This window comes from Austrofundulus limnaeus, unplaced genomic scaffold (genome assembly GCF_001266775.1).
Source record: "Austrofundulus limnaeus strain Quisiro unplaced genomic scaffold, Austrofundulus_limnaeus-1.0 Scaffold953, whole genome shotgun sequence".
NCBI classification, from domain to species: domain Eukaryota; kingdom Metazoa; phylum Chordata; class Actinopteri; order Cyprinodontiformes; family Rivulidae; genus Austrofundulus; species Austrofundulus limnaeus.
Genome location: NW_013953355.1, coordinates 49,795 through 62,999, shown reverse-complemented (window position 1 = coordinate 62,999; position 13,205 = coordinate 49,795). Strand labels below are relative to the sequence as shown.

The window sequence follows — 13,205 nt, the reverse complement described above, 5'->3', positions numbered from 1 at the left end:
GCTCAACTCTTTACCATCATCTGCCACAGGGCTTTTCCCTTTCGGCACGGTCCATGGTTTCCAACCCCCCTTGTTCACGATTCAAGAAAGGTCTGCCAAAGTGCTGTCAGCCCATGCCGCAGCTCTCAGGTGCGAGCGTACTTGGTTCAGAGCCAGAAAAGCTCTGCTTAAGACCTCGGCCACCTACTCTCATACGGCTAACCGTAGACGTTCCACCCAACCTAACTACCAGGTTGGTCAGAAGGTCTGGCTCTCCACAAGGGATCTCCCTCTGAAGGTGGAGAGCCGGAAGCTGGCACCTCGCTTCATTGGCCCTTTCCCAGTCACCAAGGTGATCAATCCGGTCGCAGTCTGCCTCCAGCTTCCCAGGAACATGCACATTCACCCCACTTTTCATGTGTCCAGACTCAAGCCACAAGTTAAGTCAAGTTTTCACCCACCCTCCAGGCCCCGTCCACCTACCCGATTCATTGATGGGGCTCCTGCGTACACTGTGAGGAAGCTCCATCATTCCAGGCTCTGGGGTCATTCTGTTCACTATCTCGTGGACTGGGAGGGTTATGGCCAGGAGGAACGTTCCTGGGTCCCTGCCAAGCACATCCTGGACAAGGCCCTCATCAAGGACTTCCATAGGAAACACCCAGACCAACCACGCAGCACATCAGGAGCCGTGCCTTAAGCGGGGGGGGTGGGGGGGGGGCCTCTGTAACACTCCATGTTCCATGTCCACAGTCAATTATTCTATTAGCCTTGCCACTCCCTTATTGCAATCTCAGCTCATCCTTTTCACCTGATTCCACCAGTATTTAAGGTCTACTGCCACAGTCCCAAACTGCCAGATTATTGAACGGAATTCACCTAGTAGATGTCCAGCGTTTCTCCTTTGCTCAAGCCTGATCTCATGTTCACGACCCCATGCCTGACTCTCGACCTTGCCTGTCCCTCGTTCAGTTCCGTACCRACTTCTGACCTCTGGCTCTCGACCACATTATCTGCCCCCGGACCTCTCCTTGTGGATCTGGTATTGGATTTATTATCAGCTCTCGGATCACCCGGCTCTGACCCACGCCTCCCTTACAGATATCGGACAAAAACTCGACCGACGGACCCCAAGAATCGGACTCCTCACCTGGATCTGTTTAGCCTCCTCCTTCAGCTCCAAAAGAAAGTGCCAGCCAGTGGTCCCGGGTCCGTCCCAGTCTACGGTTCTAAAGTAAAGTTTTTAAACCTTTGTTTCCCTGTGTTCTGAACCCATTTCACGAACCTTGTCAGTTAAAAACACCTGCAGACATGACACCTTGGAGGGCTGCTGGATGAAGTGGAGTGGCAAGAACCATGGCTCCAACAAGAGAAATGTCTTGAAACAAAAGAGAGGATTGTGAAACTTTTTGAAGAAGGTAACTCTTCACGCATGATTGTTAAAGATGTGAGCTGTTCACAGTAAGSTGTATCCAAGATATGGACCAAATACAAACAGCATGGAATGGTTGTTAAAGCCAAGTGTACTGGTAGACCAAGAAAGACATCAAAGCATCAAGACAAACAACTTAAGGCCATTTGTCTTGAAAACCGAAAAAGTACGACTAAACAGATGAAGCATAAATGGGAGGAAGCTGGAGCCAATGTATGTGACCGAACCATAAGAAATTGCCTAAAGGAAATGGGATTTCAATACAGGAAAGCTAAAAAAAAAAAACCATCAATGACACATAAACAAAAAAGAGCAAGACTGCAATGGGCTAAGGAGAGGCAATCATGGACTGTGGATGACTGGATGAAAGTTATCTTCAGTGATGAGTCAAGAATCTGCATTGGACGAGGTGATGATGCCGGAACTTTTGTTTGGTGCCGTTCCAGTGAGATTTATGAAGAGGACTGCCTGAAGAAAACAACCTAATTTCCACAGTCCTTGATGATACGGGGCTGCATGTCAGGCAAAGGCACTGGGGAAATGACTGTGGTTAATTCTTCTATCAATGCACAAGTTTACATTGACATTTTGGACAGTTTTCTCATCCCTTCAATTGAACAGATGTTTGGAGGTGATGWAATCATTTTCCAAGATGCATTGTGCCATAGGGCAAAAACAGTGAAGTCATTCCTTGGAGAAAGACACATTCACTCGATGTCATGGCCTGCAAATAGTCCAGATCTCAACCCAATTGAAAACCTGTGGTGGAAATTGAAAACAAAAAGGTCCACAAGAAGGCTCTGACCTGCAAAGCTGATCTGGCAACTGCTATCAAAGAACGGTGGCACCAAACTGATGAAGAATACTGTTTGTCACTTATCAAGTCCATGCCTCAGAGACTGCAAGCCTTTATAAAAGCCAAAGATGGTGCAACTAAATACTAGTGACGTATTTTGAATGGTCTTTTGTAATCTGTTTTTCATAATACCATACCTTTTTCCTCAGAATTGAGTGATTCCATATTTTTTCCCTGTGCTTGGTCAATAAAAGTAAGATTCACTGACTTCCACAATGTTTTCTCTTCATTTCTTTGAGTGTTCCTGAAAGCCAACAAGTTGCACTTTGGAATGACCTTATTTTTCTACCATGGTTTTGATCAGAGTTTGTTTTACAGAATGAAATGTCTGAATGAGTGCTCATCCAAGACTGGTGATTCCATACTTTTTGCCAGGGGTTGTAATGGAGCCAAAGTGGACTGCTGCTGTCTTCCAACAATGTTCAGAGTGATTCATGAACCATTTTATAAATCTTTACATCGCACTTTGTATTACTCACAATTAATTTTGTAATTATTTTAGGTGCACTTAGTAGCTGCAGYAGCAACTAGCTGTGGTAATTTCAAAGCAGCCTGGAGCACTTCAAAAATATCATATTTCTACCAAAAAATAACCTCACGAGTGATACAAGAATTAATGTTCATCTGGTAATCATCAGCATATTAATGAAGAGAAACACCATGTTTAATCAGAATAGACCCCAAAAAGAGCAGGTAGAGTGAAAACAGGAGCAGTCYGAGACTCTCTCCCTGAGGAACCCCACAGGAAAGAGATGCTGAAGTGGATAGAATACTTCCAACATTAAAATAAAAGCTTCTGTCTCTCAGGTAGAAACAAAACCAATCTGAAGATGCACCTGTAATTCTGACCCAGTGTTGTAACAGAGACACGATCTTTAGATTAACTGTAACAAAAAAAAAAAAAAAAAAAAAAAAAAAAAAAAAAAAAAAAAAAAAAACAACAACAAAAAAAAAAACAAAAACAAGATGGCTATGAAAGTTTGGAGCCTTGAGTTGTTTTAAGACAACTACTACTTTAGTATGGGCTGTGTTCAGACTCGATTTTCACTCGTAAATGCAGTCAGGCTTCAAATCAATTTATTCAAACTGAGGGGGTTTAAAAATCCAGTAACGATAATTTTATTTGCACTTAATTTTTGCAGAGAACCCCAAATGTCCAAAAATATTCCTTTAAAATGCAAACGTTGTTAAAGAAGAAGTATCAGTGTGTACCTTAAATAAGGAGTTAGGTGTTCAGTTCAGATTAGAAATCCACCCACAATGTTCTCTGGTTTAGGAAAACAACTCTGGTTTCCCACAAGTAAAAGCAATCCCAGCCTGAGGAGATGTTTCCTCGTGTCTTACCCAGTCCTCTGTATCGGCTCAGCTGCTGATAGATCTGCTTCATCCTCTCAATGTTGAGCCGGCTGGCCTCTGCGTGGTGAACCATGGGCTTTGGGTAATGGATGCCAATTATGCACTTGGCCGCCGCCTGCACGGACTCCGGGGCATTCCATGGGTCGTAGATGAACTTAGCAGGAAAACCTCGGAGGACAGGTAAGTATCGTCTGGAAGCACAGGAAGACATTAGAAGCACTGGCTTGTGTCAACAGGACAAGATCCCAGACGAGTGATACAAAACATTAGAAAATACACACTGTGGAATGTTTTATTAGAGTTTAAGCATCTAAACACATTTATTAACTCCAGTTGTGTTTTAAGCAGTAAGCTGAAATTTGCTGCTGTAAAAGACATTTGAAAATACATTTTTATAATTGTTATATAGATGATTGTATAAAAAATACTGGTATTTGTAGCTTTTGCAGCCCATGTATGTATTTGTATTACTGCAAGCTTTCTGGTCTTCAGCACTTTGTGAATTTAAGTAAAATAGCTGCTACAATAAAAAGGTACAAACAACCACAACACTGCACAGTTTGGCTACAGTCCAAGAAAGAATAAGTTGAAATCAATGCTGTTCAAGTCTGAAAGTCTTTTCAGAAGTTTTCTGGCACTGACGTGAGTTAGCATCATCACAGTGCACACTGAGGACTTTGGTTCCAGGCAAAATGGAAACGAGGGGATGTGGTCCTGAACAACATAAGCTATGAGTTACTGTGACAGCAGTCCTTCCACAGACAGGAAACATAATCCKCCAAGAGCTGAAACCAAGAAAACTCTGATCAAAGTCGTGGGTCTGCTCCGTGTGACAATGAGAGGCCACCTACCTATTGGTCCGACCTTACCTAGTCCCAGGAGGGGRGACAGACAGGACAGAGGAGAGGGGGCGAGTGGAACTGTGGGAGGCGGTGCAGAGAGAGAGAGGGGCGGGGCCAGGTGTGCTTCGGCCTTGTGGACCGACACACACTCACAACAGACGGTGCTCCGCCTGCTGCAGAGACTGCACCACCGCTAGAGAGAGCGCTGCCGATTGGGTGRATGCTGCTAGGAGACGTCTACTGTAACACGCGGTTAGAAAGCAGAGAGTATTGAMCCCCACCAACCCGGAGCCCTCCCCGCACCCCGACCAGAGCAGGTGTATTTTGGGAAAACTCTGCCATCAAATTATTTCGTTTTGCTTCCCATTTAGTCTAGAAGTTGAAGAAACTGTGGTTAATTGTGTGTGTGTGTGGGAGGGGGGGGGTGCAGAGAGACTTTAAACTAAAAACTAAAAGAGTTTATAACAACTACATATTATTATTATTATTATGCACAGAAAGGTCTCAGCTCGTGTGTCTGGTGAACAGCAACTAAAGGTGGGCTGAACATTCGGCTGGAAGTTGATGACAGAAGTCTCCCATTATACCTCACAGCTCCAAGCCCCCTCCCAAACCAATCCCCCCATGATCAGACAGCGGTGAACTGAGAAAAGAGCTCATGCCTGCTCCCCCTGTCCCCCCAGACTGTGGCGGTTAACTTTTAAGTGGCCGGCGGGCCCAAAGCCCCCCTGCTGACTGTTCCCTCCCCACAGCCACAGCACCACGCTCAGGGCCGGCCCACTAGGGAGCCCCCTCATTTCACCAAAAAGGACCACAACCCTTTTGCCAGGAAGATCCACGACCTGCCAGTAGCAGGTGATCCTGCAGCGGACAGCGGGCGGCATGTTGGCTGACTGMCACACCTCTGAGAAACATTTTATGTTAAAAAAAAAACAAACAAACAGATGTTTATGATACTTAGATTTTTGTTTTATTAGAGCTAATAGTAACAGTTTATAATGCAGGGTTCCTACAGCTTAAAGTGCATTTATGACGTCACATTTTTGTCATAAATATGAATGTATTTTTGGAAAGATAATATTGATAACTTATTGCAAAAAAGAAATCATACCGCTGAGATGAACAGTTGTTGAGATATTTGCATGTGAAGTAACAGGAAGTGATGTCAAAGGGGAATGTCTGCATGTGAGCAGAACAGTGTCAAAAACTCAGACTGCAGAAAATAATCAGATGTTTTTTTAATGTTATTTTCAGCCACTATCAGAACGATACGAAAAATAATTAGAGTTCAAATAATATTGTTTTAATAAACAAAGACCAGGGAGTTGATTTCACTTCCTGTTTCACTCTGGCTGAGCAAAGTTCAAAAGAAAATATGCAAGTTATGTGACAAAATGGGTAAAATCATGCATATTATGCCAAGTTTCCTAAATGTAAAGATGTTTTCTTTGACTTGTTGTATATGAAGTGTGTGCATGTCACAGGCACTTTAAAGCAAGTTGATTTTAAGAATTTTTTGGAATTCTTTAATGCCACCTGAAATGAAATTTAAGATCAACTTTACAATGAGCACAAATGAAAAAAAGGACACTTTTATCCAAATGTTTATTTTAACACAAAACAACTAGCTGCGAGGTATTCTGTAAATTAGTAAAAAATGTTACCAATTATTTTTTTTTGAGATGAATTACAATCATCCTACTTACAATGTGTTAACATTTCTACCACCTCAAAATGATTGATTTAAGATATTTTAAGGCTAATTAAGGTCTTATTTTTTGTTTGATGAATTCAATGCCTTTTAAGACTTTTTAATGATCTGTAATAATAACAGTCAACTTATTCACTTTAAGGCTTCTTCTTTAGGAYGTGCTGCTGTTTGAACAATTTACATATTTAATAAATAATAATAGTGTATTTTGTGCTGCATCTCATCAGTTTGGTCCTCGCCTATGKGCGAGGCTGCTGGGACACGTGTAAAGCAGGTGTTTGTGTGTGCACCCGTTAGCCAGCCACTGCTGCAGGTTCACCTGAACCAACAGGGCTGCATTCACCTAAGCAGAGCACCACTGAACATTTCACAAAGGGTCAGATGAGGGGCTTTGCCCAGCACCTAGACAAAGGACTGGCTCGCATGGCGCGGCGCAGGTAGCGAGTACCGGCACCAACAGTGCAGCACTGCCATGGCAGAGCTCCAGCTGATCCAACGCCTCTCCTCACTACCCTCTGGGGAATGCTTTACAGCGCTCTACCCAACGAATGCAGGCAAGACGTTTGCATTTCCCTACCAAGCGGTCAGAGTCCCTTTTRACGAAATGAGACGCTACCAAGACACAAACCTGCCCAGAGGGTACTGCTGGGGCGTGAGCAAGTCATGTCCCTCAGGGTTGCACAGGTAAAAAAGGACAAACRGCCATCAGTTTCTCAACTTGATACCTGACTTCCAGCCAAGGCAGCCCGGGGTGCAGGCCCGACTGCGCCTGGGTGGAGGGGTGTGACAAAGGCCAATCAGCTTAAAAGCAATCAGCTACAATCCACACAGGTGAGAGGGATAGCTGAACTTTTCCCCCAATCCCCCAAAAAAACAGATGAACCAAAACACAAACAGCTACATCCAGAAAGAGAGAAGAATTGATCTACGTCTGTGCAGTAMAGGACATCTGGGAACAGTGATAAACCTGCAGATATGCATGTGCACACAATCACCAACACTCACAAACAATTAAAAAGGCAAAGGAGGACACTGTGAGACTTTTAACTGGTACAAAAAGACACGACTGATCCCAAAACTAAAGTGCTGAAGTTAGAACAGACAAGAAGGACTGTTAAGGGAAACAGAACTGAAAAGATAAGCTGAAGGAATTTCATGGTCTTTCTTTCACTTACCCAGAGATCTGGAGGTCTCCCTTTATGTTTCCATGTCTCTGTCTGCTTATGCTTTTATCTGCTGGGTTAAACCTGAACTCTCTCTCTCTCTCTCTCTGTGTGTGTGTGTGTGTGTGTGTGTGTGTTTGTTTCTGGTGACATTTGGGGACAAAAGTCGAGTCCCCATTTGGTTTAAATGCCATTTGGTGAGTTGGGGGTTGGGTTTAGGACCAAGGTGTGAATTGAGTTTAGGTTAGCCTTGGGGTTTGTGGTCATGGTTAGGCTGTAGAAATGTAATGAAAGTCAATGGAATGTCCCCAATTGGATAGCTGCACAAACTTGTGTGTGTGTGTGTGTGCGTGCGTGTGTGTGTTTCTGTGGTTCTGTTTAGCTGACTAAGCTCAGACACTACTTATGAAAAGGTGCTTTCTGTGCACCCTAAAGACTGGACTGTTGCTCAACAATCCAAATAAAACAGGTAAACWGTAATCTGACGACCAAATGGTAAACTCGACCAGAACAATTTATCAGCTGAAATCTAACCTAGCTCTAAATGTATCCTCAAATCTAAATCAGTTTATATTGACTAATCTGTGTTGTAACTTATAGAGACAGAGGGAGGAGGAGGCCGTCCATGTCAGACAATCAGCTGTTGCCACCAATGGGCGATGCCAGGAGAGGTACCCACCTGATGAAGTCCCCGTTGGGGTCGGTGCGCCGGCCGAAGCCCACGGGRCAGTAGCAATGGAAAAACTGTTGAAAGAATGAACTGCAGGAGAGCCACATCCAGCTGCCTGCATTCACACTCCAGTCTGCATCCAGAAGCAACTCTTCAAAGACCTGCAGAGGCAAGAGATACCATCAAACATTTAATGTCACCGCAACAACAGGCTGTGCAAAACACATAACCACTGCATATACTATATTTATACTGCAATAAATGCTTGTCTCAAATGTTTGCCAACACCATTCTAACACTAAGAGATGTTGGTGGCAGCCTGAGGCAGACATCTGGACAGAGCTGAATATGGTTCCAAAGAACCTGCTCTACAGCAGCAGAACAGCAGCTAAAACTTAAAAGAGTTTGACACAAGTTTAACAAGTACGCTGAAGTAGAAAATAACTGTAAAAGAGTTTAAGAGACCTTTATGTATTTTCTTCCATCCATCATCTTTACCTGCTTCTTCCTTTACGGGTCGAAGAGATCTCAATGTATTCATAAATTTTATTTATTTATTTACCATTATTTAACCAGGCAAGTCCCATTGWGATCTCAGATCTCTTTTTCAAGGGAGGCCTGGACCTGAAGGCAACCTATTGTACATGTTTTTGGGGGGTGGGGGGAAACGGAGTACCCGGTGAAAACCCACACAAGCACGAGGAGAACATGCAAACTCCACACAGAAAGACCCCAGGCCCAAACTGGGTATCRAACCCAGGACCTTCTTGCTGTGAGGCGTCAGTGCTAACCACTGATCCATCGTGTTGCCGATAGATAAAGGGACATTTGATTTGAAATCAAAATGAATTTTTTGAAAGGTATTAAAGCACCAAAACTAGCACACTATTCCTGATCACGCTGAACGTTTTGATACATAACATGAGTAAAATAGCGAATATGTAGTTTAGTTTTGAAAAAAAAAATTGTTAACGTGTTCGTTTATCTTTTTACATGCTTTTACCYGATAGAAAATACACTAATTTATGAATGTTGAATGTGAAAATAGTTCATGAAACCACACCAGAGCACTCAGTCTGAAGGCAGTTTATTCTCAGTTCTGCGTTCAGCCCCTCAACTCTGGAAGTCCCATCATTATAACATCATCTTCAGGACCTGACTCCGCCTATCTTATTGCATCATTAAAAATGGCCAGCCTACGGCTGAGAGTCTGGTCTTCATACAGTTTTCCTGTTCTAATGAAAAACAATGGTTCAATTARGTGTTCAAGGTGTGTTCAGGCATGTATCTTATCTATAAGTACCTCCTGCCCTGTGTAAACACAATTTATACAGTAGCTACCCAGACCTGTCTGTTTACAAAATCAATTTAATCACAAAACTAGTCACACGACAGTTCATAAAAATATATCATTATTCCCCTAAGACTATAAAATGTGCAGTGCTTTTAAAAGTCAGTAGTAAACAACCCCAATAACTTTCTTCAATATGAAGTAGTTTATTTGCACAAAATATATGAAAGAAACTATAAAAAGGAAAACAGTGAATGCAGAACTAGCCTTCACTAAATGACTGCCTCTTCCCTAAAAATCCATCTGACAGTACATACCTCTGTGCGTTGGTGTGCGCTTCCAGGCTAGAACTGATGGTTACAGAGTCTGACCTGTCACCATAGGTAACAAATCAACTAATCGAACAATGAATTTAAATGAGGTCGATAATTTTCATTTGTCTGCTTGTTTTCTTCTCCTCAGCGTAGAGGAGTGAACTCTGGTGTCAGGTATTTGTCAGGTGCATGGTCTCTAATCTCTGTAGCCTGAGAGCTTCATGAACAGACATTTAGTTTTATATTAGTTACAGACCCCTTCAAAAGTATTGGAGCAGCAAGTCAAATTCTCTTGTTTTTGTTTTGCACTGAAGATATTTGGGTTTAAGATCAAAAGATGAGACATTTTGAACTCGTCTCATTCTCATGTTTGGATCTTAAACACAAATGTCTTCAGTGCACAACAAAAACAAAAGAATTTGACTTGCTGCTCCAATACTTTTGGAGGGGATTATACATTAGTTTTATACAATTAGCATTATATTAGTTTAAAATGGTCTCCAAACGATATTATTGTTTAGTACAATAATTTCTGAGACAATTTAATGTCCAGTAAAATATGTTCTGGTGCAGGCCTGCTGATCTGCATCTAAACTGTAGTTTGCTGGGAACGTGAAAGCAGCACTAGCAGTTGAAAAGGAACAGTGATCATCTACTTCCTCCGCAGCTCACCTTCATCCCTTCCTCCCAGCTGATCCACAGGTCCCCCCTGGTGAGGAAACAAGCCACTGCATGCCTCGCAAGATGGTGGATCCAGCCCTCCTGTCTCAGCTGTGTCATGATGGCATCTATCCAGGGAAAGCCCGWTTTGGCCTCGGCCCACTTAGCAAGTGCCTCGGGGTTTTTGTCCCAGGGGATGCGCACGCAGATGGGGTTCCCCTCCATCTTGTCGAAGCGTGGGTTGTTGGTGGCTGCTGTGTAGAAGAACTCGCGCCACAGCAGCTGCCCGTATAGGGAGAGCGGAGGAGAGCTGTTCTTTTTTACCTGAGGACATTTCAACACGTCAGTACAAATTAAAGGTCTGACATTCCTGAAGAAATGCATGTTGCCCACCAGTTTAACTTTAAAATACCTGACAGATGTCACGGTGTTGCATGAGTTAAAAGCTATACAGTTGTTTATAGTTTTGAGATATTTTGCTAACAGACACATAAACCCTCAAGGACAAAAAGTAACAYGCCCTGCTGAACTGAGCAGCAGGAGATAAGACATAAAACATTAAATCTGAAGAGTGTGATGTAAAAACAGAAGGTCAAGCTGACGATCACAGAGATGTTTCACTTTCTGTCAGAGCAGCTCTGACCCTATAAGTCTCAAACCACAGGATACTAACCTTACGGTACAGGTCTGTGAGCTTAAAGTAAAAAAGGCGACAGGAGAGGCAGCCGAAGCGCAGGTAGGGGCTGAGGCCTGTTGGGCTGGCCAGCAGAGAATTAGCATTCATCCTGGGACGCTCGAAGTTAGCCACCCAAGCCTGGAGGCAGAGAGAAGAGTTTACCTTCAGTCCTTTTATTAAACTGCAAAATTTAATTCCCTTCTAAATGTAATCTAAACACATTCATAGCTTKAATCGGTTTAGTAAAACATCTGAAGGTGAGCTGAAGTCCTGACCTTCCTCTCCAAGTGACGCTCTATCCTGGTCAGAGCCTCTGTCTCTCCTCCAGGCCACACAGCTGATGGAAGACCCTCTGTGTCGAAGCCTGAAAGCACAATGGCTCATGAGTCATCAACATGCATGCTTCATTTATCTAAAGATCAGAGTTATAAAGTAACTAAGTACAAATACTTTGTTACTGTATATTTTTTGGGTCTCTGTACTTTACTTGAGTAATTATTTTTCAGCCTACTTTTTACTTCTACTTCTTACATTTTCACACAATTATCTGTACTTTCTACTTCTTGCATTTTTAAAAAAGGTAAGAAGTAAAATGTTGTTGCTTTTATTTCATTTTTACTTGTTTTCATTCCAACTTGTTATTGTAAAAAATAAATACTATCCATATAAATTGTGCCTCCTAGACAGAGTGAATTTAACTGTCGTTGAATGAGAAGTAATTTGGATACCGTATTAGTTTGTACACAAACAAATCATATCATACAGCAGGACAGCAGCTCATCAGAGCTAAACTGGTTTGATCGCACAGTGACAGCTGAAGAAGCTGAAACTGAGTCATGTTAAAACTAGAGCTGATGATAAAATCACTGGAACACAAGTTAAAGACAGGAGAACACTTGATACAAGCAGCAAAACAGCAGCTACAAGCTAAAAAGCTGCAGAACAGATGCTAAAATTGGCGATATAGTATCTAAAACAGATGGTAGCATTAGCTAAACTGTAGCTAAAAACTAAAAAAGTTTGGCTAAAAGTTAAAAGTGGCAAAGAAAGACAAAAATACAGAAAGTAGCTGAAGATTATTAAAGAGAACAGAAAGAAACTGAAGAGGTCTTGATGCTTTTACATGCAAAATTTCTGTTTTAAATAATGACTGAGCTCCAGGGAGGAACTATGTAAAAACAGGTGGAGCTTTGTACCAGCAGCTCCACATGGCTACCACAGGAGGCTCAAAGATCTCTCAAACATGCATGAATGAGTCAAAGCAACACTCTGGGTATGTTTTTGATGAGGGAATGACATTATAGCATAATTTTGCATGATGTAACCCCCCCCCCCCCTTAAATATTTAAAAATCTAAAACATTTTGATTCATGAAATGGATTAAATAGAACAAAGTATGTAGAATAAGTCAGACTGCAAAAGATGTGTGGTAGAAACTATAAGCAGGAAACAGCATGACTGCTGACTCAGCAAAAGGTAGGATAAATCTCAAACCCACACACAGACATCATCGCCTGCTGTATGTTTTTCTGTGCCAAGTGACAGAAAGTCAACTATAATCACACATTTAGAACTGATGCCGGTTTTTGAGCAGGTGCTAATGTTCTGGTTGCTCACTGCAGCTGAGGGACGGGCGGTGAGGGCAGCAGCAGATGGCAGCAGGAATAAACGGTGATTCTCTGAATGGAAACAAGACATCTGCACTGAGGAAGGATAAGAAGGTTAGCAAGCTGCCAGCTGGATTTACAGACATCTGCACCAACATACTGAGCCCTACAGACTGAAACACCTGATGGATTAGTGGATTGTTAAACAGGTGGAAACAGGTGTGAGGGCAGATGGCTGCAAAGCAGGTAATTGTATGAATGAAGTGCAACAGTCTGTGAATGGAAACCAAACATGTGGACAGGAAGTCAAAGTCTGTAAACCTGATTAACTCAATGAGAAAGCAAGATAGATGTTTAAATTGAAAAAGCAGACTGGTTCTTTCAAAGTTGTCCAGTCAGACTGACAATAATTACGTACATTTAAAGTATTTATATATGGCATTGAAAAATGAGAACAAAGTACTTAAACAAGAGAACAAAGTATTTAAACGTCAGAAAATCCTTTAAATAAATCAGTGATAGAGTCTRAACTGAAGCTGCAACAAAGATTTAACAAGATTTCTTGTGGTCAAAATGGATTTAAGAGTTCCTTTAGTTCAATTTACAGCAGAGGTTCTCAAATTGTGGGGCGCCAGGGGGTCATGACTG

At 42.4% G+C, this 13,205-nt stretch overlaps 1 protein-coding gene across 1 annotated transcript in view; it reads right to left on the bottom strand.

The window, feature by feature from the left end:
* The window catches only part of LOC106533477 (cryptochrome-1), a 77,681-nt gene that overhangs the window by 21,111 nt on the left and 43,365 nt on the right, over nt 1-13,205 (bottom strand). Inside the window, exons 6-10 of the mRNA XM_014029802.1 lie at nt 11,226-11,314; nt 10,948-11,088; nt 10,287-10,598; nt 8,019-8,170; nt 3,612-3,814 (exon numbers count right to left, since the gene is read on the bottom strand). Of these exons, the coding sequence (XP_013885256.1) occupies nt 3,612-3,814; nt 8,019-8,170; nt 10,287-10,598; nt 10,948-11,088; nt 11,226-11,314 (897 nt within the window). The remainder of the gene's footprint in view (nt 1-3,611; nt 3,815-8,018; nt 8,171-10,286; nt 10,599-10,947; nt 11,089-11,225; nt 11,315-13,205) is intronic.